The sequence below is a fragment of the Crinia signifera genome, chromosome 1, assembly GCF_055691185.1.
Source record: "Crinia signifera chromosome 1, ASM5569118v1, whole genome shotgun sequence".
Taxonomy (NCBI): domain Eukaryota; kingdom Metazoa; phylum Chordata; class Amphibia; order Anura; family Myobatrachidae; genus Crinia; species Crinia signifera.
Window position 1 is genome coordinate 230,359,965 of NC_139217.1, and position 25,643 is coordinate 230,385,607.

General features: G+C 44.0%; 1 protein-coding gene across 1 annotated transcript in view; it reads left to right on the plus strand.

Annotated features, from left to right (window-relative positions):
* COMP (cartilage oligomeric matrix protein) overlaps positions 1-25,275 on the plus strand; it is a 151,446-nt gene extending 126,171 nt beyond the window's left edge. The window contains exons 15-19 of the mRNA XM_083179394.1: positions 10,758-10,806; positions 11,647-11,843; positions 12,977-13,149; positions 22,827-22,966; positions 25,021-25,275. Of these exons, the coding sequence (XP_083035520.1) occupies positions 10,758-10,806; positions 11,647-11,843; positions 12,977-13,149; positions 22,827-22,966; positions 25,021-25,073 (612 nt within the window). The 3' untranslated portion in view covers positions 25,074-25,275. The remainder of the gene's footprint in view (positions 1-10,757; positions 10,807-11,646; positions 11,844-12,976; positions 13,150-22,826; positions 22,967-25,020) is intronic.
* Positions 25,276-25,643: the final 368 nt, after the last annotated feature.

The window sequence follows — 25,643 nt, forward strand, 5'->3', positions numbered from 1 at the left end:
TCCTGAACGTGTTTATGATAGAAGAAGCACAAATACTCTAAATGGAATTTCAGTGATACTGTGTGAAATATAACACTGCATAATGGCCCTTAATCAGACCTGATCGCAGTACAAATTTGTTCTCAAAATGGGCAAAACAAATGCTGCATTGCAGGTGGGGCAGATGTAACGTGCTGAGAGAGTTAAATTTGGGTGGGGTGTGTTGAAACTGAAATCTAAATTGCAGTGTAAAAATAATGCAGCAGGTATTTACCCTGCACAGAAACAAAATAACTCAACACAAATCTAAAGGTGGCCATACATCTACAGATCGATTGTCAGATCTGGCTGGTTGGAACAAATACCTGGTAATATCTGAATGACAGTTTTTGGCAGTTTTACAGCATTTCAAAGCAAAGTGCTCTCATCCATTACCAGTATTGTCAGACAGATCGGACAATAAATCTGTAGATGTATGGCCACATTAACTCCCTCTGCACATGTTACATCTGCCCCACCTGCAGCTGCATTACAGCATATAATTATGCCAAAGATAAGCCAATATATTAACAGTTAAATACATTAAAGTGCATTATGCTGTAATAAGTATTGCTGATCAATCCTGCCTAGCAGGGCTGTCTTTTTGTATGGGCTTAATGGGCACTTGCCCAGGGGCCCCAGGCGTATAAGGGCTCTATGTTGATAGCTGAGGATCCCCTTTTTCCAGGGATACCAGAATTTTGAAAATCGGCCCTGGGGAACTGCAGATATCCAACTTCAAAGCAGCAGTCCACATCCGACCTGTTAATTACAATTTCCAGTCATATTTCTCAGGTTCTCTCTGACACTAGCGGCTTGTCTCTATCATGCCCAGAACCAGAGATATCAGCCTTCAAGCAGCCGGTCCCTGCTCCAGCTCCAAACGTCTGGTGTAGTTTTATATTTTTGTCAATGGATTGCTCTGGCTCCTGATCTCTGATACCCAAGTTCCCAGCACCTCCTGAAAGTTGGGACTCTAGGTTTTTATACTAGGCTAAGAAATCTATTTCCAGATAATGGCGATATCTGCAGTCAAACAAGCTGCCCTTCCAACGGAAAATGACGAATATTAAGCCCACTCCATTATCCAACCATCCCCTGTGTATAAAACACCCCCTACCTCCCTGAAAGTCATTTACAAGGGACCCTTCATACAGCTCAGTGCCCCCTTCCACACATTAGTGTTCTCCCTCCCACCGCCTGTGCAGTAAAGGAGTAATTAGCAGAAGTTACTGCTCCAGGTCCTACATGGTGAATGGAAGATAGAGCACCCCCTGCCACCCGTGGGACATCAAAGCTGCTGCTGATACAACCCCCCACCCCTAGGAGGGGAGAATGGGTAAGGGCCCCAGTGCATTGCTTTGCCCAGGTGCCCACACTGCTGTTAAGACGGCCCTGCTGCCTAGAAATGAACACAGTGATTGGCATATATGTACTGCTGGACACCACTCATAGAATGATTAACCTGTTATTTTTTTAATCAATGTTCTTGTTTTTTTTTCCCTAAACATTAGATGTATTTGTTTGTTTATTTATTTATTTACAGTTTCTTATATAGCTCAGCAGATTCCTTTACGCTTTACAATAGTAGACAGAGATAAAACAAACTGGGTAATGACAGACAGACTTGGGGGTTAGAGGGCCCTGCTGCAAGCTTACAATTTATTACATCATAATACACTTCAACGTATTTATCAGTTAATATATTGGCTTATCTTTGGCATAATTATATGCTGTAATGCAGCCCAATCATGTTCCCAGTATAGGGGATGCAACACTGTTTTTCTGTCAATAAACAGAAGTGATATGTAAAATTATACATTAGACAGTTTACACTTACTTGTAAAACTTATTGTAACAGTTACTGTTTTTCAATAACAGACTGCAACAGTTATTTCTTATTTATATACACAGGATTGTCTATCTTTGTATATGCACTGCAAAGAGAGCAGCATAAATCCAATTTCATGTATTTCAGTGACACTGTGTGAAATATAACACTGGCCCTTAATCAGACCCGATCGCAGTACAAATTTGGGTACTTATGTAGTATCTGGGCGTCCGATTTAGAAATCGGATCAGATCGCATCGCATCGCATGCGACCAAATCGTATGCGATGCGATGGTCAAGATTTTTCTATAGGATTCAATGTTAAAATGGTCTGAGTCCATTTTAACATAGAATTCAATGGGAAAAAGGGGTCCTTTTCCTTTCCCCACTATCCAAGTGGGCATGGAGTTGGATATAAACCTGTGGCGAGCGTAGCGAGCCACCGAGCACGAAGCGTGGCGAGCGGACACAGAATACTTTTTAAGAAATATGCGTCCCCTCGCCACGCTTCGGGCTCGGTGGCTCGCTGCGCTCGCCACGCTATATAAAATCAACTCTATGCCCACTTGGATAGTGGGGAAATGAACAGGATCCTATGCAAAATCGCATCGAATTGCATCGCATCTGATTGTATGCCTTAAGGTAAGGCATACAATCACAAAATCGGACGCCCAGATACTACATAAGTACCCAAATTTGTTCTCAAAATGGGCAAAAAAATGCTGGACTGCAGGCTTTAATAGCAGAGTCCACAGCTGCTCTCCCTCCTCCACAAGCAGTGACAGCGACACTGCGTCAACCTCCTGCACAGTGCACAGTGCACCCTTGCTGCCCGCACACTCACTGTGCGGCTCCTCACCTCAGTCAGGCACAGTCTGCACAGCCTCTTTCACATGACAGCGGCATGGGCACCTCCCCTTGAAGCCCGCACACTCACTTTTTCTCCTCACCCGGCGGCTCCTCACTCAGGCATGCAGCCTACAGAGCGCCAAACCTAGGACACAGCGGGGGAGCTCCACGCTGATGCTGATCGGTGCTCCCCCGCTGTGTCCTAGGTTCGGCGCTCTGTAGGCTGCACTGTGCTGCATGCCTGAATGAGGAGCCGCCGGGTGAGGAGAAAAAGTGAGTGTGCGGGCTTTAAGGGAAGGTGCCCGTGCCGCTGTCATGTGAAAGAGGCTGTGCAGACTGTGCCTGACTGAGGTGAGGAGCCGCACAGTGAGTGTGTGGGCAGCAAGGGTGCACTGTGTACTGTGCAGGAGGTTGACGCAGTGTAGCTGTCACTGCTTAGGGAGGAGGGACAATTAATGAAACAGGTGCCCCCTACAGCTGTCACTCGGTGGGTAGTAGGGAGCGCCTCTCAGGTCCGGCGCCTACCTGCTTTGCAGGCTTTGCTGAGCAGGTAGCGCCGGCCCTGGATGGTGTAATGGTTAGCATTACTGCCTCACAGCCCTGAGGTCATGGGTTCAATATCCACCATGGCCCTAACTGTGCGGAGTTTGTATATTCTCCCTGTACTTGCGTGGGTTTCCTCCGGTTTACTCCCACAAAAATATACTGGTAGGTTAATTGGCTCCCAAAAAATTAACCCTAGAATGTCTGCGTGTGCATGTACATGTGGTAGGAAATATAGATTGTAAGCTCCACTGGGGCAGGGACTGATGTGAATGGTCAAATATTCTCTGTAAAGCCTGCGGAATCTGTGTGCGCTATATAAGAAACTGCTAATAAATAAATAATAAATATATATATATTAGGGCGGAGTGAAAAAACTGAAATTGAGAAATTCAAAATCGGCTAGTGTGGGAAAGTTGTGACTAGACCTGAATAAGAAACGTGCAAAAGCATTTTGATCTGAGTCATCATCTTCTGTTCTGGCAAGAGGCCTAAAGTTTCACTTTTTAGGTGAAAATGACGAAACCTATGAAGATGCTCCGATCTAGTTATAATTATGTCAGGATGTCTTAGAGTGGTTCATTAATATACTTTAGCATAGTAAAAAACAGTACGAGCTTGTCCTAATGCAAAGTGACTGACTGGCGGGAGAAAAAATCCCTAATAATTGACCCATTTTCATGGTCACAATTGTGAATATTGTGTGTTTTCTCCTGAACGTGTTTATGATAGAAGAAGCACAAATACTCTAAATGGAATTTCAGTGATACTGTGTGAAATATAACACTGCATAATGGCCCTTAATCAGACCTGATCGCAGTACAAATTTGTTCTCAAAATGGGCAAAACAAATGCTGCATTGCAGGTGGGGCAGATGTAACGTGCTGAGAGAGTTAAATTTGGGTGGGGTGTGTTGAAACTGAAATCTAAATTGCAGTGTAAAAATAATGCAGCAGGTATTTACCCTGCACAGAAACAAAATAACTCAACACAAATCTAAAGGTGGCCATACATCTACAGATCGATTGTCAGATCTGGCTGGTTGGAACAAATACCTGGTAATATCTGAATGACAGTTTTTGGCAGTTTTACAGCATTTCAAAGCAAAGTGCTCTCATCCATTACCAGTATTGTCAGACAGATCGGACAATAAATCTGTAGATGTATGGCCACATTAACTCCCTCTGCACATGTTACATCTGCCCCACCTGCAGCTGCATTACAGCATATAATTATGCCAAAGATAAGCCAATATATTAACAGTTAAATACATTAAAGTGCATTATGCTGTAATAAGTATTGCTGATCAATCCTGCCTAGCAGGGCTGTCTTTTTGTATGGGCTTAATGGGCACTTGCCCAGGGGCCCCAGGCGTATAAGGGCTCTATGTTGATAGCTGAGGATCCCCTTTTTCCAGGGATACCAGAATTTTGAAAATCGGCCCTGGGGAACTGCAGATATCCAACTTCAAAGCAGCAGTCCACATCCGACCTGTTAATTACAATTTCCAGTCATATTTCTCAGGTTCTCTCTGACACTAGCGGCTTGTCTCTATCATGCCCAGAACCAGAGATATCAGCCTTCAAGCAGCCGGTCCCTGCTCCAGCTCCAAACGTCTGGTGTAGTTTTATATTTTTGTCAATGGATTGCTCTGGCTCCTGATCTCTGATACCCAAGTTCCCAGCACCTCCTGAAAGTTGGGACTCTAGGTTTTTATACTAGGCTAAGAAATCTATTTCCAGATAATGGCGATATCTGCAGTCAAACAAGCTGCCCTTCCAACGGAAAATGACGAATATTAAGCCCACTCCATTATCCAACCATCCCCTGTGTATAAAACACCCCCTACCTCCCTGAAAGTCATTTACAAGGGACCCTTCATACAGCTCAGTGCCCCCTTCCACACATTAGTGTTCTCCCTCCCACCGCCTGTGCAGTAAAGGAGTAATTAGCAGAAGTTACTGCTCCAGGTCCTACATGGTGAATGGAAGATAGAGCACCCCCTGCCACCCGTGGGACATCAAAGCTGCTGCTGATACAACCCCCCACCCCTAGGAGGGGAGAATGGGTAAGGGCCCCAGTGCATTGCTTTGCCCAGGTGCCCACACTGCTGTTAAGACGGCCCTGCTGCCTAGAAATGAACACAGTGATTGGCATATATGTACTGCTGGACACCACTCATAGAATGATTAACCTGTTATTTTTTTAATCAATGTTCTTGTTTTTTTTTCCCTAAACATTAGATGTATTTGTTTGTTTATTTATTTATTTACAGTTTCTTATATAGCTCAGCAGATTCCTTTACGCTTTACAATAGTAGACAGAGATAAAACAAACTGGGTAATGACAGACAGACTTGGGGGTTAGAGGGCCCTGCTGCAAGCTTACAATTTATTACATCATAATACACTTCAACGTATTTATCAGTTAATATATTGGCTTATCTTTGGCATAATTATATGCTGTAATGCAGCCCAATCATGTTCCCAGTATAGGGGATGCAACACTGTTTTTCTGTCAATAAACAGAAGTGATATGTAAAATTATACATTAGACAGTTTACACTTACTTGTAAAACTTATTGTAACAGTTACTGTTTTTCAATAACAGACTGCAACAGTTATTTCTTATTTATATACACAGGATTGTCTATCTTTGTATATGCACTGCAAAGAGAGCAGCATAAATCCAATTTCATGTATTTCAGTGACACTGTGTGAAATATAACACTGGCCCTTAATCAGACCCGATCGCAGTACAAATTTGGGTACTTATGTAGTATCTGGGCGTCCGATTTAGAAATCGGATCAGATCGCATCGCATCGCATGCGACCAAATCGTATGCGATGCGATGGTCAAGATTTTTCCATAGGATTCAATGTTAAAATGGTCTGAGTCCATTTTAACATAGAATTCAATGGGAAAAAGGGGTCCTTTTCCTTTCCCCACTATCCAAGTGGGCATGGAGTTGGATATAAACCTGTGGCGAGCGTAGCGAGCCACCGAGCACGAAGCGTGGCGAGCGGACACAGAATACTTTTTAAGAAATATGCGTCCCCTCGCCACGCTTCGGGCTCGGTGGCTCGCTGCGCTCGCCACGCTATATAAAATCAACTCTATGCCCACTTGGATAGTGGGGAAATGAACAGGATCCTATGCAAAATCGCATCGAATTGCATCGCATCTGATTGTATGCCTTAAGGTAAGGCATACAATCACAAAATCGGACGCCCAGATACTACATAAGTACCCAAATTTGTTCTCAAAATGGGCAAAAAAATGCTGGACTGCAGGTGGGGCAGATGTAACATGTGCAGAGAGATTTAAGGTGGCCATACATCTACAGATTTATTGTCCGATCTGTCTGGTTGGAACAAAATCCTGGTAAAAGATGAGAGCAAATGACAGTTGACCATTTGCTTTGAAATGCTGAAAAACTGTCATTCAGATATTACCAGGTGTTTTTTCTAACCAGCCCAATCGGACAATCGATCTGTAGATGTATGGCCACCTTTAGATTTGTGTGAGTTATTTTGTTTCTGTGCAAGGTAAATACCGGCTGCATTATTTTTACACTGTAATTTAGATTTCAGTTTCAACACACCCCACCCAAATTTAACTCTCTCAGCACGTTACATCTGCCCCACCTGCAATGCAGCATTTGTTTTGCCCATTTTGAGAACAAATTTGTCCTGTGATCAGGTCTGATTAAGGGCTATTATGCAGTGTTATATTTCACACAGTGTCACCGAAATTCCATTTAGAGTATTTGTGCTTCTTCTATTATAAACACGTTCAGGAGAAAACACACAATATTCACAATTGTGACCATGAAAATGGGTCAATTATTAGGGATTTTTTCTCCCACCAAAGTCAGTCACTTTGCACTAGGACAAGCTCGTACTGTTTTTTACTATGCTAAAGTATATTAATGAACCACTCTAAGACATCCTGACATAATTATAACTAGATTGGAGCATCTTCATAGTTTTTGTCATTTTCACCAAAAAAGTGAAACTTCAGGCCTCTTGCCAGAACAGAAGATGTTGACTCAGATCAAAAAGCTTTTGCACGTTTCTTATTCAGGTCAAGTCACAACTTTTCCACACTAGCCGATTTTGAATTTCTCAATTTCAGTTTTTTCACTCCGCCCTAATATATATATAGAGAGAGAGAGAGAGAGAGAGAGAGAGAGAGAGAGAGGATAGCTGGCACTCCAGAGGTTAAACCCCAGTAGGGGGTGCACGGAGAAGGCAGCCAAGCTGGCAATAGTAGCAGAGAAGGTGAGTTCCCGGCACTCACGGGGCTTGAAGCAGTGAAACCGCAAATGAATGGTCAGATCTGACCATTCATTTGCTGTTTCACTGCTTCAAGCCCCGAGAGTACAGGGAACTCACCTTCTCTGCTATATATATATATTTATGGCACCTTGATAAAGTGGCGACACGGCCACGAAACGTTGGTACATCATTGCCTCGTGTTATTTTTTCCTTTGCGAGTGCCACCGCACCCCCCACGCTACATTTGCTCGCTCCCTCACCGGAGCTTTGCTACGGAGGGCACCGCCGGCTTTCACCCTCTCCCTGGAAGGGACTTGTGCAAAACTTGGAGTGCCGCCCTATCTCCTATATATATATATATATATATATATATATAAATTCCTGGAAATACCACGGTGGTGCTCACTCCAAGGATGAAGTATCCAAATAACAAAGAGCAAAAAAAGAGGGCACTCACCAATCGTTGAATAAATTTGAAGAAAAAAACGATTTATTGTTGCTTACATGACAGGGCTAACGTTTCGGTCTCAACAAAGACCTTTGTCAAAGCCAAGCAATATCAAGAGCAGGTCCTTCCACCATGAACACCCGGGTGTTCAGGGGCGTAACTATAGCACCGCAGCCCCCGCCACCGCTGGGGGGCGCTGTGCATGTGGGGGGCCGGGGGCTGCGGTGCTATAGTTAAACCCCCCCTCAATCCCCCACAGACTTACCTATCGCGCTGGTCCCGGCGGCTCCGTTCTTCATCTGAGGACCACCACAAAATGGCCGCCCCCATATAGCACACAGTTCTCTGAAACTGTCTGCTGTATGGGGGCGGCCATTTTCTGGTGGTCCTCAGCAGAAGAATGGAGCCGCCGGGACCAGCGCGATAGGTAAGGCTGTGGGGGATTGAGGGGGGGTTTGCATGGGCGGCGGGGCGGCGGGGTAGGGGTGCTCGGTGGGGCGGTGGGGTATTGGTGCTCGGCGGGGCGGCGACGGGGGGGGCGCCCAAACCGTAGCTACGCCACTGCGGGTGTTCATGGTGGAAGGACCTGCTCTTGATATTGCTTGGCTTTGACAAAGGTCTTTGTTGAGACCGAAACGTTAGCCCTGTCATGTAAGCAACAATAAATCGTTTTTTTCTTCAAATTTATTCAACGATTGGTGAGTGCCCTCTTTTTTTGCTCTATATATATATATATATATATATATATATATATATATATATATATATATAAAGATCCACAAAGCCTGCACTCACACCTTCACCATATGCAATTGGGCGGGGTGCCTTATTGGAGCACAGGTAGAACCTGCGGCCAAAAAATACAGACAATATCCTACTATCAAAAATAGGAAAAAGCACTCTCCACCGGAAAAGACTGTATATAAATGAGAGACAAAAACCTGTTGCTGGTTCAATCTCCAATCTTCAACGTTTCGATCACAGCAGTGACCGTTGTCAAGGAGTGAGATCAGCCAATGTGATTTAAACAGCATGTGCAGCAAAAGTCAACTGAGCAATCTCCATGGTGTAGCTCCCATTCCCTCCTGTGGAGAGTGCTTATTCCTATTTTTGATAGTAGGATATTGGGTACTTATGTAGTATCTGGGCGTCCGATTTAGAAATCGGATCGGATCGCATCGCATGCGACCAAATCGTATGCGATGCGATGGTCAAGATTTTTCCATAGGATTCAATGTTAAAATGGTCCTTTTCCTTTCCCCACTATCCAAGTGGGCATGGAGTTGGATATAAACCTGTGGCGAGCGTAGCGAGCCACCGAGCCCGAGGCGTGGCGAGCGTAGCGAGCCCCGCGAGGGGACACCGAATACTTTTTAAGAAATATGCGTTCGCTCGCCACGCTTCGGGCTCGGTGGCTCGCTTCGCTCGCCACGCTATATAAGATCAACTCTATGCCCACTTGGATAGTGGGGAAATGAACAGGACCTTCTTAACATTGAATCCTATGTAAAATTGCATCGAATCGCATCGCATCGCATCTGATTGTATGCCTTAAGGTAAGGCATACAATCACAAAATCGGCAGCCCAGATACTACATAAGTACCGGATATTGTCTATATATATATATATATATATATATATATATATATATATATATATATATATATATATATATATATATAAATATACATATATACACTTCCCACCACTGAAATAACAGTACAATGTATGAATAGCTAAATATATACACAACAGTAGTAGTGCAATACACAGGGTACTGCAGAAAAAAATATATATTTTTTTTTAAGTTTAACATAAAAGGCATGGTAAATAATATTTAAAATGTAAGTACATAATCTAAAAGTGCATAGAATACAAAATATTTTCAATCGTTTTGAATATTACTGATGCCTGTCCCTGTCTTTCCCTCCTATGTCCCTATAGATTGTAAGCTTGCAGCAGGGCTCTCTTACCTCCAAGTCTGTCTGTTGTTGCCCAGTTTGTTTTATCACTGTAAATAAATAAAAAAACAAATATGATATTTTCCAGGTGATGTCCTTCATTCTTGATACACATCTGTATACAATTTATGAAGTTTACTAGCACTCAGCAGGTCATTTCGCAGCAGTTTCCTGACAAAGCTCACTTTTATTTGTCTGGCTACATTAACTAGAATAATTTTCGTTAGTAAGATGTAAACATAATGGAATTGAAGGCTGCTACATGCCAAAAAGGAGTATGAAGTGTATTCAATTCGGGCGGCATGCAGTGGCACGGGGACTCAGATGAAGACTTTGTTGTTTATTTTGAACAGCAGGTCACAGCATCTCAGGTTAATCCATACGTAATCGTTATTACAGGCATTAGCATACAGGCAATCTCAACATCCTATCGCTTGGGAAGCTATTCCACCATCAAGAGCAAGATGAACCTGCCCTGGAAACTCTTATATCAGGAAATCCTAGGTGCTGCCAAAACCTGGTCTGGATCCTCCACATTACTTTCTCTATCACAATATATGTATGGTGTCTCTCATATAATGCACTGCTACTTCATATAAACAGTTTGTCTTCTATTAAAGTGTGGACTTTTTACAGAAATTGTCTCAAGTGTGAAATTCAACTAAATAGCACCAAATGTCATGAAGTTCTGTGCTTCTATATTTCTTGCACAAAAACGTCTTTCAATTTTTCTGTTGGTTTTAATATGTATTAGTAGTAAATATTCTAAATCATTTCTTTTTGTGAAAACAGAATTTCATTTTAATTCTATTTTTCTATTTCTTAGGGAATGGAGATTGTCCAGACAATGAACAGTGATCCGGGTCTTGCTGTTGGTGAGTAATATTGTCACTTCTGTTCTTCTTTTAGAAACATGGAATCGGGGCTCCCGAAAAGGGGGTGGCCTCATCAAAAGGGAGCATGGCTGTGTTGCAATTGATTTAGTCAAATGCATTACTTACAGTATGTTTAAAACTACTGTACTCTATATTAAAGTGTAATTTCTGTTATTTAAATAACCTGAAACTGCATACAATGTAATTTTAGTCAATGATATGCACAATAACGATATTTTTTAACAATATTATCAGGCATATTCCTTAGTGTTAACTATATTGTTAATGATGAGCTCTCTCAAGGGGGGCTGACAACCAGCCCTAACGAACATGCAAACAAACCTGACAATATCATCAGCGACTGTATATTCGGCGTGCGGCCAGGTGACGTCACTAAACAATATAAATAGTGACATCAGCTGGACCCAATGAAGATGCAGTCCGTTGACGATATAGAAAAATTGACCTGCATCTCCAGAAGACAGCGAGGCTCATTAACGGCACACAGGCCCACGCATCGTTAACGATAATGAGTGTACACACAAGAGGATATAGTAAAAGATATCACTCAAATAGCCCTATCTTTTGCTATATCCTCTAGTGTATGGGGATTAACACCTATTAACTTAATCACTGTTACTCTTGTTACTCCAAGAAATAAGAAATAGGTGTTTTGTATTTATTTTATGTTTTGACAATACACATATGTTTTAATATCTAAAGCATTGCATCAAATATTAAATAAATGACTGTCTCACATGAATACAATAGACGTCTCCCAACAATAATTTATTCCCACAGTTTATGTTTTATTAACATTTCACATTTGTCTATATATAGGTTACACAGCATTTAATGGAGTGGACTTTGAAGGAACATTTCATGTTAACACAGAAACAGATGATGATTACGCTGGATTTATATTTGGCTATCAGGACAGCTCGAGTTTCTATTCTATGATGTGGAAACAGATGGAACAAACATATTGGCAGGCAAACCCCTTCCGTGCAGTCGCTGAACCTGGCATCCAGCTAAAGGTAAAATGCCAAAGGAATAGAAAATCTGTTTTCTGATTTAAGTCTCAAGGGGCATCACAACTGTTTACATATAGTCTGATGTCTGGAAGTTTTCATTTAAAATCTGTTAAGGACTTAAGGCAGGGGTTCCCAAACTCTTTGGAATCATGGCACCCGGAAGCATCAGAATTATTTTGCAGCACCCCTAGGCTACAGGTTTCTCATTGAGAAAGTTAAAAACAAATCTTAAGTTAAATATATTGTGTTTACATCTCATCCTTAGGGTCAGTTATGTGGTAATGGATGGGATTCACTTCTGTTTGTGCACAATTTGACTATTATGTTGGACATAAATAACTTGAATTGATCCTGGACCACCAACCCAGGGCACCCCTGCAAGTCCTCCAAGGCACCCCAGGGTGCCACGGCACACAGTTTGGGAACCCCTGACTTAAGGGTTATTATTATGTTATGTGCTTTCATAGTAAATCAAAATGTTTATTTTAATGTTCCCTACTGAGTTCAAATAATGCACAGATGGGGCATATTCCAGGGAGGCCCTAAGCAATGGTGCACGCACCTGATTTAAAATACGGTTAGGCAGGAAAAGCACAGTTGACCGTTGAGGGAAATTTACTAAGGGGGAGTTCTATGTCATGGGATGTTGCTATGGGCAACCACTCAGAATCAACTTCTATTTAGAATTTTCACGAAGATAATAAATATTGTCTGATTGGTTTCCTATAGCAACATCCCATCTGAAATAGAACTCCTGTCTTAGTAAATTTCACCCTTTGTTTGACAATAGCTCAATTGCGCCATTTGTCTGAGATGCATGGATCACATCCATAGCTTATTATTTTCTCTTTCTCCAAGTACTGTTTGTACTGTTCAACATACTATTGATGTGTCTAAGGACATATTTCAGTTACCCTAATCCTGTTCATAAATCATCTTAATTCCATACCTATATGTACATAAGACCATAACACCACATACAGTAAGGTATGTTGTAATAGATGTGACTAGGAGGCCTACAGTACAGTGCAGCTCGTTTGCACATGTGAACTGAAAAGAGCTCAGTGCAAACAGTTAGTGTTTAAGTTATGAATACATAAAAAGTAATGCAAACATCACTGACTCTTTTGCAACAGGCTATAAAATCAACAACAGGTCCTGGGGAGCAACTCAGAAATTCCTTGTGGCACACTGGGGACACCGTTAATCAAGTCAAACTGTTATGGAAGGATCCCAGAAATGTAGGCTGGAAGGATAAAACATCATACCGCTGGTTCCTGCAGCACAGACCCTCAGTGGGATACATTAGGTATGTGCATTATATGACGCTTGATGGTTAATCTGGCATTTTCTTACCATCAGAATTACTTCAATATGTCTTCAATAGTTTGACCAGGCAGAAACAGAATGATAAAAGGGGTGCTGGATGGCTGACAGACAGTCGGGATTCCGACAGTCATTACACCGACGTCGGAATCCTGACTGTTACAACCCTGACACCCGGGGTCCTGGCGGGCACCAGTTATTCTCCCTCCTGGGGGTCCACGACCCCCATAGAGGAAGAATAGAATAGGTGGCGAGCGTAGTGAACCACAGTGCCCGCAACGCGGCAAATCATTAGCCCGACGTTGGGCTAATGACTGTCGGGATCCCGACTGTCGGGCTTCTATACCACACCCGATAAAAGGACCTTCATCTGTTTCTAATGTTGTTCACTGCAATTTACTAAGAATCAACTCATCATCCTGTTGAGATATAAAGTAGGCTGAGTACTCATTGACTATAAGAAAGCAGGTGATTATCAGAGTTCACAGACTGTAATAAACACCTGTGGCTTTAGATCCAATGAGTTCAGCCTCTTCCTTTTTATGTATTTGGACCTGGACACATTATAATAGTTTGATGTCGTGAAAGGGCTTTGAGTATTGGCAAAAGGACCTATATATTATGGGCCACCTATAGATCGGGGTAGCCAACTCCAGTTGGTACAGTTTTCCAGGTCTCCTCACAGAATCACAAGTCAAGTAATTAGCTCTGCATTAGCTCTGCATTGGTTGCTACAGGCCACATCACCTCTTTCATTTTTTAGAAGCTTTAGTAAATGTATAACTTCTATTGAAGATGGGATGTTGCTAGGGTTGCCATCTCATGCATCATCGATTCCTGGAGACCACATCCCCCACCCACAAGTGAGTGGGCGGAGCCTAATTCAGTAAGAGGGTGGAGCTACAATCGCATCCCACTATGTAAATTGCCATTACACATAATGCCACACACCATAATAGCCATTACACATAATGCCACCCAACGTGAGCCCATTACAAATTATACCACACAACGTAATGCCTATTACACATGCCACAAAAGTGAAGCTAATCTACATGCTGGTTTCCAGGGGTTACATGCTTCTTGGCAGGGGTTTCATTCTCATTGCCACGGGGGATTACATGCTCGTTGCTAGGTGGACCCTTTTACTATCCACTACATTCTATGAAAATGTTTACAGTTCTGAGAGTTTTAAAAGTCCATCCCTACCTCTAAAAGTCTGACAATCCCGTTGGCTGTGCGGGGTCTGGCCGGATATGACAGCAAAATGTGGCCGCTGTTACTCTCCGCTGCCGGGTTCTACATGCTGCAGCCTGCAACCAATTTTTCTTCCCGGTGGTGGCGGCTTGTGCCAGTCACTGCTGATTGGCCGCACACAGCATGCCGGGACTTTTAGTCTCCCCACAGCCATGCTGTGACAACCACAGGCTATCCCAGAGCAGGGGGAGGTGGGCCTGCCACATCCCCTACGTGCACCCTGGAAAATGTAGTCCTAGCTGGCTGCTCCTGAGTCCCTCAGTGCCGCAGCGGGTGAATCTGGGTGACTGGAAAAGCCTCCTGGAGATTCTACTTCTTATTTATGAATCACTTTCTAGAAGATAATACAGTAGATAATCTGATTGGTTGCTATGGGCAACTCCCATCTTAGTAAATGTACCCCTTAGGGTCTATCTGCATTAGTTTTAGCTTGTTCATATTAGAAATTGAGTTTATCTAAAGCTTGTCTTCTTTGGCCAAAATTGCTTAGTCAAAGTCATTCAAATAAATAATTATTGAGTCTGCTAAGTAAATACATTAGGTTTACTTATACCCCTTTTACACCAAAATCCCTGGTCGGACCCTGGTCTTTGAACACGGGAGTTTCCAGGGTTGGACCCAGCTTCATACCCCATTTACACAGCACTGTGACCCAGGTCGGACCCAGGTCTGCGTTGTTTACCCTGAACCTGGGTAAGCCCTGCTTTTCCCTATGGATGACATTAAAAATGTCCATTTTAGGACTGATAAACTGCCCTCCAACCTTCCCTCAATGATTTAAAATAAAAATTAAAAGACATGACAAGTTAGCATTGAAAAATTATGGTTTGCTTATTTTGTCAAATATTTTTCAAAAAGTTTTATTCCTTAAGCACACACATAGCGGTATAAAAGTGCAGCATCACCCATGTGCTCTCTCCCGCCCCTTCCCCTGCAGCAGACTGAATCTCCCATGTGCTCCCCCCCCCCCAAAATAAATAAATAATAATAATATAAATGATACTGCATCCAATTATCCTATTATGATTTCCGTGTGCACTGCCCGTATCCTTCCTGGCTGCTGTCTTTTGCTACTGCAGCGCACTGTGGAAAGACGTCCGGCACTTCTGGTCTCCTTTCAGCACTACCCGGATGTCCCAACCTGGGTTGGTACACCGCCCATGACCCAGGTCCAACCAGTGTTCAAACCTGGTCAGGACCTGGGTAGGAGACCAGTGTTACTGGACCTGGGTTGGCCCCTTAAATACCGCTTTCAGACCGCACTCCGAACACGGCTTATTGCCGTGTTCGCGGGGCCTAAACACGGGTCACGGTGCGGTCTAAAAAGGCCACCACGGGTCGACCAACATGGGTGTTCAACCCTGGTAATGACCAGGGTTGAACACGGCTATGACCCGTGTCAAGTGCAGTGTGAACGGGTGCCTGGGTCGAGCGACCCGTGTCCTGTTCACAGTATGGAGGAGGCAGCACTGTCAGCTCCAAGTACTGCCTCCTCCCGAGCCCCTGATGACGCGCCGCCGCCCAGCACCGCCCCATGTGACGTCACCGACTTGGCAATATGCCGAGTCGGTGTCAGAACTTTCAGACCGCATTGCCGTGTTGCTCTGGGGATGGGACCCGTGTCCTAATCCCGTGTGCGACACGGCATTTGCGGTCTGAAAGTAGTATTACACAAACGCTGACCTGGGTCCAACCTGGGTCCAACCTGGGTTATGCCTTGGTGTAAAAAGGGTATAAGTAGGCTCCTTGTTCGGTTTATGAATGAATATTACTGTTTCATTGATATTGACAGAATTACATTTTACTCCCTGAATATATATTTAGGTCAGTTTGGATGAAGATAACTCATCTTGATACAAATATTTTATGTTAATGTATTGTGTGTTACACACCCTGTATTTATTATACACATCATTCTGTTCTGTTTACTCTGCTTGTACTGTATGTTGGATCTCCTTCCTTTACCTACCGTGATACGGTCATAAGGTCTACACCAACTAGGTCGACAGGCAGCAAGGTCGACATGGGTTTAGGCCGACATGGGTCAAGGTCGACAGGTCATTAGGTTGACAAAATCATTAGGTCGACATGGGTTTAGGTCGACATGGGTCAAGGTCGACACAAGCATTAGGTCGACATGGTCTGGGTCGACAGTCAAAATGTCGACATGGGGTTTTTCACTGTTTTTTGAGCCAACGTGTTAACAGGCGGTATTTAATGCCCTACCATCCACTAGGGCGTGGTGGGAGAATAAAATAGTGTGCCGAGTGTAGCGAGCGAAGTGAGGGGATGCGGTGCATTTCAAACTGTGTCCATGTTGACTGTGTTGACATTCGGGTAAAAAAACAGTGAAAACCCCATGTCGACCTTTTGACTGTCGACCATGCCCATGTCGACCTAATGCTTGTGTAGACCTAATGTCCTGTTGACCTAGACCCATGTCGACCTTGACCCATGTTGACCTAGACCCATGTTGACCTACCTACATCACTTTTCTTTTTTATGTACATCTTATCATAGGCGAATCTAGGGGGTAGTCCGGGGGTGCACAGGACCACCCATTAGCCTATTTTGTAGCTGAGGGATGGGGCTTTCCAACGAGCTCAACCCCGTGTCTCTAGCCCCCTGGGAACCGGAGATACTGCCAGGCAAAGCTGGAACATTTTCCCTATAGAATAACATGGGACCCGCTAATTCCGACCCCCACCCAGTTCAACAGTTTCCCCTTCGGCTTCACTGAAGCTTGAGGTTGATCTCAGTCGAACCCAAATCGCTGGGCCTTCAATCTGATACCAGGCTGGATCCATATGGGTTAATTGGTTCCAGGGATATTGAGGTTAAACCGATTTTTTTCATTTCTTAAATGTAATTTCATGTTTATGTTTTTTGAGGGCAGATTTCTCTGGAACCAAACAGCCCAGTTTCACGGGACCAAAATCATTCAAAGCCAACTCAAAAGTTCTTCAATATGATACTGGTCTCATGTAAATGGGTCAGTTGGTTCCGAAGATATAGCTGGTTGGTTAAAGGGGGGTAGGGAGAGGGGAGTGGTTGTCTCTCCCCCTCCCACCAGAAAATGCAGGGACTAGGCAGTATATAAGGGGTCAGCCCTGCATTATCCTGGGACCATATTCCCGGGTAAATCCCTGCATTTTCTGTTTCGAAAGGGGTATTATTTCAAACAGCCGTGACCTGCAGTGCTCTGAATACAGCCGGGCAGCCCCCTGCTCTCTGTCCAGCTGTCAATGACTGTCACCCCTGCAGCTTTCGCTCCAATTCTTCTCCCTGCTTTCACCTCAGCCCGCCCCCCCTTCAATCATGTGGTGCCGGCGCCCAGCGTGCTCCCCTGACGTCACGCACAACAGTGCGCCCAATATTTCAAATGTCCACTCGGCTAGAGGGGACACCAGGAGGGGAGTGGGAGTGTGCTCTGCGCTGCGCTCTGCTCCTCTCCCCATAGAAGCAGCTGCACCGCTCTCCATCTCTCCCTGCAGCAACAGCGAAGGCTCATATAAAAATTTACAGTAAGTGGCACTTTTGGGGGCATTGCTTAAGGGACGCTACAAGTGGCGGTATGTGGGGGCATTATGCATAATGTGTGGCTTAATGTGTAAGGGGCATTACGGTGTGCAGCAACATGTGTAAGCGGCATTATGTGTGCAGCATCATGTGTAAGGGACATTATGTGTGCAGCATCATATGTAATGGGTACTATGGTGCACAGCATCATGTGTAATGGGTACTATGGTGCGCGGCATCACGTGTAATGGGTACTATGGTGTGTGGCATCATGTGTAATGGGTACTATGGTGTGCAGCATCATGTGTAATGGGTACTATGCTGTGCGGCATCATGTGTAATGGGTACTATGGTGTCATCAAGCAAGAACACCCTAGCAATGAGCACGTAGGTAAGCAGCACTTATGTGGCAAATATGTAATGGGCATTACGGTTTGTTATATAGTATGTAATGGGCATCATGATGTGTGGCACAATGTGTAATGGGCATTATGGTGTGTGGCCTTATGTGTAATTGGCATTACGGCGTGTGGCTTTATGTGTAATGGGTATTACGGAGTTTACTAAAATGTTTAATGGGCATTACTCTGTATGGTCTAAAGTGTAATACCACACCCCTTTTTGTGATGCCACGCCTCCTTCCCATGAGGACGCGCAAAGGTCCCCCTGCTATTGTGTCTAGATTTGGGACCACCCATTACCATAATTCTAGATTCGCCTATGCATCTTATACTGTAATAAAAACTATTGATGGGGAAAAAAAAGACTCCTACCCCCCAAGCACAAAGTTGGGATTTGTATGAAGACATAGGGCAGTATTCAATGTAAAAAATCGCAGTGTGCACCGAATCCTGTTTAGGATTCGCTGCACACTCGCTGTGTTCTGGAGGGCTGGCTGCCACTCGCTCTTCCAGTATTCAACGTGACAGGGGCTCGTTGCCCCTCGCGGCGAATCTTAACCCCTGCAGCAGACGAGCGTTCGCGGCAGGGAGCCGTGGGACAGTGGCAGGCAGGGAAATTGAAGTCTCCCTGCCTGCCCCAGAACGTATGTGGAGGGGAGGAGGGCTCCCCGGGACCCAGTCAACACAAGCTCCCCCCCCCCCCCCCCCCGAGCCAGCAGGGGACCGGGTATATTCACTGCTCCCGATCGTGCATATGTAATGATCGGGTGCAGTGAATATATGAATATCTAATGAGCGGCTTTCGGCTCCAGCCCCCTGCTGGCTGTTATGTGTATATATATATATATATATATATATATATATATTTGTATTAAATATATATTCATGTGCTATAAGCACATGAATAAAAATAGCATGCCCTTTCACAGAATAAAATTCCTGATTTTTTTACACCAAAATTAAAACAAAAAAACTTTTATTTTAAAAGTTCACATTCCACTTCTCCATGAAAAGACGGAGAGACACGGTGAAAATCACTTAGAAAGACGGTGAGAAGTGTACGTTGAATAGGGTTGTTCGCTTTTTGAGACCAAAATTCTCCGTCCAACACGAAAAAAGCAGAAATTCGCCATAAAATACAGCAAATTTTCCTCATTGAATACTGCCCATAGTAAAGCCAACTGCCCTTCAAAGGTTGTTCTCAGAAAGTGAATTGACAGTTTTATCTTTTGTTATGTCTGTATTTAGCTTTTGGGTTGAAGCCCATTCTAGTTTTCGACAGTCCTATCTAGGTGTTGCTGCATGAAAAAGGTATATGAAGATGGAATTTCCCTTATGGCTATTACATATAGGGGCTAATTATTTATTAACAACAAGTGATGGTCCTAATTCAGAGTGGGTTGTCGTTTTGCAATTTATCACAAAACTGCAACCTCTGGTGGCAGGCTGCACCCAGTACAGGGCAAAGCTGCCCGGCATACATGTCCTGCCCAGCAATGTGCCTGCAAAATTTTGCAAGCACATTGCTATTGTGCGAGTACACCAGTGTTCCTGCTCTGCTGGTTACATTGCAAAGTAAAGTCGGTTCCAGTCTAGCTCCAGCTCCTGTTCTGCCAGTTCAGTCAGGTCCAAAGTGCAAAGTCAGTTCCAGCCTTACTCCAGTTCTGATTTTGACAGTTCTATTTCTGTCCTCATCTATAGACAGCTCTGTTTGTTTTCAGTTGCAGTTTTACTAATTCTAGCTTGATTCAACAATAAACTTTATTCCAGTCTTCCAAGAGAGCGGGGACGCGGCAGGAGAGTTGTCAGAAATAATAATTAAAAGACCGGGCATGCGGTCTCCTGAATAGCGGGGACGTGGCCGGAGAGTTGTCAGAAATAATAATTAAAAGACCGGGCATGCGGTCTCCTGAATAGCGGGGACGCGGCGGGAGAGTTGTGAGAAATCATATTCAAAAGACCGGGCGGCCGATGATTGGCTGAGCTCTCAGCCAATCAGCGGCAGCACAGTCCTTTGAAAAATCTTGCTTAATGTCGGGGAAGGCAATAATACATTGCCTGCAACGTTAAAGCTTATAACTTCAAGCAGGAGGACAGCGCCTGAACGTTAAGTTCAGGGCTGCCTCAGGGGGACGTTAAAAGCCCCTTTCATACATTGCCAAAACACGTAAAAAAGTCCATTTACTAGCGTTAAGTGCTACTTAAGCACTTAACGCTGCTTTGTACATCTGACCCAATAACTGTTAATGATATACACAATAACGATATCTTTAATGATATTATCATATGGTCTAGTGCGTGTACGCAATATACCTATAAATATAACACTGGTCTTTAATAATATCCTCTGTCATCTTTCATGTACAGACGATGGAGGAAATATTTATCAAGGGCATTGCTGCAGAATACATCCCCCGCCCCCCTGAGTGTGTTTATGCACATGCCTGATGCCGGCACCCCTGACATATCCCTTCGCTATAGACATTGCTGGGTACACACATCGTGTAGTGTGTACTGCTCTGATTTGGTATAGTTCAGAGGTACATATGCAGTCAGATATTGTTTAGGATTCTTTCTTACACACGTTTTTTCAGCAAACAGTATGCCTTATTGGTGCCTAACAACTGTTCCTAGGCAGCAGTTTCACTGCAAGGCCAGAGCTTATTATTATTACAGGTTGAGTATCCCGTATCCAAAATGCTCGGGACCAGGAGAATTTTGGATAACGGATTATTCCGTATTTCGGAATATTTTAATATTTCAATGATGTATTTTGAAGTATCTTGCATTTATGCTGTATAAACACATAAAATACACACAAATATATTTTATTACCACATAAAATACACACAAATATATTTTATTTGTTCAAAAAACAAGGTTTCAAAACGTGAAACAAAATGTGTGTACTATCTCAGCACTGAATTTGAATGCCAAGCAATCATTTTCTTGTACATATATAGTGGCAGTTACATATCATGTCCCCAGTGATGCAATTACAAATGTCCCCAGTGAGTTTTTAGCAAAAAAATTTTTTTTTTTCACTTTCTGGAATGTCCGTATTTCGGAATAATTCGGATAACGGATATTCGGATACGGGATACTCGACCTGTATTATTATTATTATTATTATCATCTAGAAAATGCTCACTTTACAACTTACTATTGTACAGTATCCCAATCAATATGTACTGTATACACTGATATCTGCACAGCTACAGTAATTCAAATTATAGTAATTACTAGATGTGCAATTTGTAGATACAGGTTGAGTATCCCGTATCCGAGTATCCGTTATCCGAATTATTCCGAAATACGGACATTCCAGAAAGTTAAAAAAAAATATTTTTTTTTGCTAAAAACTCACTGGGGACATATGTAACAGCATTACTGAGGACATGATATGTAACTGGCACTATATATGTACAAGAAAATGATTGCTTGGCATTCAAATTCAATATCTGAGATAGTACACACATTTTGTTTCATGTTTTGAAACCTTGTTTTTTGAACAAATAAAATATATTTGTGTGTATTTTATGTGGTAATAAAATATATATATGTGTGTATTTTATGTGTTTATACAGCATACATGCAAGATACTTAAAAATACATAATTGAAATATTAAAATATTCCAAAATACGGAATAATCGGTTATCCAAAATTCTCCTGGTCCCGAGCATTTTGGATACGGGATACTCAACCTGTTATTCATTAAAAAATTGTTTTTGCAAATGTAAAAATATGTAGCTTGCTTGTGGACAAAATGTAATACCAAGATCTTGGCGACAAGTCATCAATATCATTAATTTTCCACAAAACAATTAGCAAACTATAAGTCCTGGCGAAAGAATGCCAGGGGCTGTCCAGCATAGGGCAAGGCTGCCCTGCATGGCGGGTCCCTCCCCAAGAAGCAAACTGTGCAATCCCATCGCTATTATGCTTTGCCATATTAAGCCAGTCACCGGGCCATCATGTTTTTGGTTGCAGGCAGCTACCCACCCAGCAAACAGTCCAGACTGCGCACCTGCAGTGTCCATTGCTGTCCCCAGACTGAATACAACCACAGTTTCAGGGCTCATCTTTGTGCGCTTTAGCCTACGTGCCTGCACAGATTCTAAAATGTTTCCAGATAATGTAGCTGAATTAGGCCCATTGTCCAGCAATTGTGCAACATTACATTTTCAATTAGAGGAGCCTCTTCTTACTGTTCCTGCTGTCATATGCTCCAGAAAAAAATATGGTGCCTTTGCTTCACCCCCTGCTTCTGCACGCTCCAGCTGTCAGTCTCCTCTCACCCGCCACCTGTGCAGGATGTTGGCTGTGTAGCTCATTCACTGGCTGCAGGACCTTGATGTATGATGCCATGATCACACATTGTACATTTCCATACATCTCTGAATCAGGACCATAATAAGCAAAATATTTATATACACACACACACTGTCAGGTTTCACAAAATATGTGGGTTTTGTTTTTCAGAGCCCGGTTTTATGAGGGTCCTGAGCTGGTAGCCGATTCCGGGGTGATAATTGACACAACTATGAGGGGCGGACGTCTGGGAGTCTTCTGTTTCTCCCAAGAGAATATCATCTGGTCTAACCTAAGATACCGCTGTAATGGTGAGTTTGCTTTTGCTGTTTCAGTTGCTTTTTTAGATGCAAAAGTTTTTAAACACTTTTTAAGGTACAATTTGAACAATAGAAAATACTATATAGTGTGATATGGTGAATCATAATGGTAAACTGATGAGCTCTCTAATAATATTTTTTCGTTATTTAAAGTAGTGGCTTCACAAACTATGCAAGTGTCATAGCTGATATTGGCTTTTAGTTTTCATTCAGTAGTTAAACTTCTCAAAGTAGCAGCAAATACAGCAAGCTACAAGAAAGCATTACTCAGCATACTGATGAGGACAGCCACAGGGGCATTGAGAGCAGGAGGCCCGTGTGCAGCCTCCTCTGGCCGGACCCCCTCCCTTCTGCCGGGAGCAGTAGATTGTGAGCACTAGAGCGCTCAGACCTTACTGTGCATGGCAAACCTCTGGAAAAATGGCACAGTGGGGCTGGCTGGCAACTTTTAGCCTAGGGGGCAAGTCCAGAGCACTGGCCCATACCCCCCATCTCTCTGGAAGACTGAATGCTTGTGCGCGCCGGAGGCGTACTGAAAAATTAGGCGCATGGCCTATCATAAGGGGACGTGGCCTGTACCTTGATTGTATTGTGTACCTTGATTGTATTGTGTACCTGCAGATTGCACATTGTGATGCTAATTACACATTATGCCGCACACCTTAATGCCCATTGCACCCCATACTGTGATGGCAATTACCCAATGCTCCCCACACCGTAATGCCCATTACGCCCCATACCATGATGTCCATTACATCGCACAATGTGATGTAAACAGTGCCAGATTTGCCCCCACAGTGCCAGATATGCCCCCACAGTGCTAGATACGCCCCCACAGTGCCAGAGACACATATGCCCCCACAGTGCCAGAGACACATATGCCCCCACAGTGCCAGATATGCCCCCACAGTGCCAGAGACACATATGCCCCCACAGTGCCAGAGACACATATGCCCCCACAGTGCCAGATATTCCCCCCACAGTGCCAGATACACATATGCCCCCACAGTGCCAGATATGCCCCCACAGTGCCAGAGACACATATGCCCCCACAGTGCCAGATATGCCCCCACAGTGACAGATACACATATGCCCCCACAGTGCCAGATATTCCCCCACAGTGCCAAATACACATATGCCCCCACAGTGCCAGAAATGCCCCCACAGTGCCAGAAACGCATATGCCCCACCAGCCACTCACCATTGTTGCTGCCTCTCCATCTGCTGCTGCTGCTCAGCGGGGGGGGGGGGTCCGGTGGGGCCTGACAACCCTCCTGCTCCCCCGGGCCGCTTAGCCAGTCACTGGGGTCCGACATCCCTCCTGCTCCCCCAGGCCGCTTAGCCAGTCACTGGCTGCGGGCCGCGCTGGTTCACCATCCACCTCTTCCAGGCAGCCCTCCTGCACTGGCCCCAGCTTCCAGAACACGGCCGCGGCTACAGGAAATGTCCTCAGTGCAGGGGGCCGGCGGCCATTTTCCTGTAGCCGCGGCCGTGTTCTGGAAGCCGCGGCCAGCGCAGGAGGGCTGCCTGGAGGAGGTGGATGGTGATCCAGCGCGGCCCACAGCCAGTGACTGGCTAAGCGGCCCAGGGGGCACATGGCACCCTGCCCCCCGGCCCAGCGATTTTTGCGATTTGTGTTGTGGAGTCTGAGTACTAGAGCACATAAGCAGATAGCTGGCAAAATGGCAACCACACAATTTTTCTGGGGATTTCGGCAGCGCTGCTGCCAGCATCGCTGGACTCTGGAGGATAAGTATTGCAAAAATGGGTCCAGTGTATACGTAGCCATATAACATAGTACCTATAACAGTGATGGCTAACCTTAACAGTCCAGCTGTTGTTGAACTACACATCCCAGCATGCCCTGCGTCCGTTTTAGCATGGCCAAATGCAGGGCATGCTGGGATGTGTAGTTCAACAACAGCTGGGGTGTCAAGTTTAGCCATCACTGACCTATAATATTATTAAATGCATTGGTTATATTTTATTGTTTTTATTTATTAAGAGATTGCCCTGATTATGATACTATTTTTTTCACCTTCCAGAAACTATACCCGATGACTATGAAACGTTTAAAGAACAAAAGATCAGATTCTGAAACTGAAAAACACTTGTGCCTTTATATGAATTTAGTTATGCACAGAGCAAATTCATTTCTAATACATTTTCATACTTTCACCTGATTTATATAACCAAATAAAATGTACATTTTGTATGAGGAAAATAAAAGTGTGCTTACTAACATATTAAATAATATTTCTGCTTTATTTTGGAAGGGTCAGGCTTCTCATTGTGTTTATGGCTCACGCTTAGTAAATAAAACCCTAAGCATAATAACTACAATTATCTGGTTTTCAGTCGTGTTCAATAATTTTTTAGTGCACCTGGCACCCAGGGTGTGACATAGCACAACTTTGATAGGCCAAAATGTGATCTTTTTAGCATCCCGGCAGTCTTGATGCCTTCATGCACAATACTGACATCACAACTACCGCCAGGAAACCGGTGCTGGAATTCTAACAATGAGGATGCTGGTGCCAGAATCTCGACTGCCGGAGTGCCGACATAGTATGCCAGGACCGGTTAGCGTTTGGCCGGGGGGGGGGGGGGGGGCACTAGGGGGGTTAGGCTATGGTGAGGGTTAGGCTGTGGGTTGGGGAGAATTTAA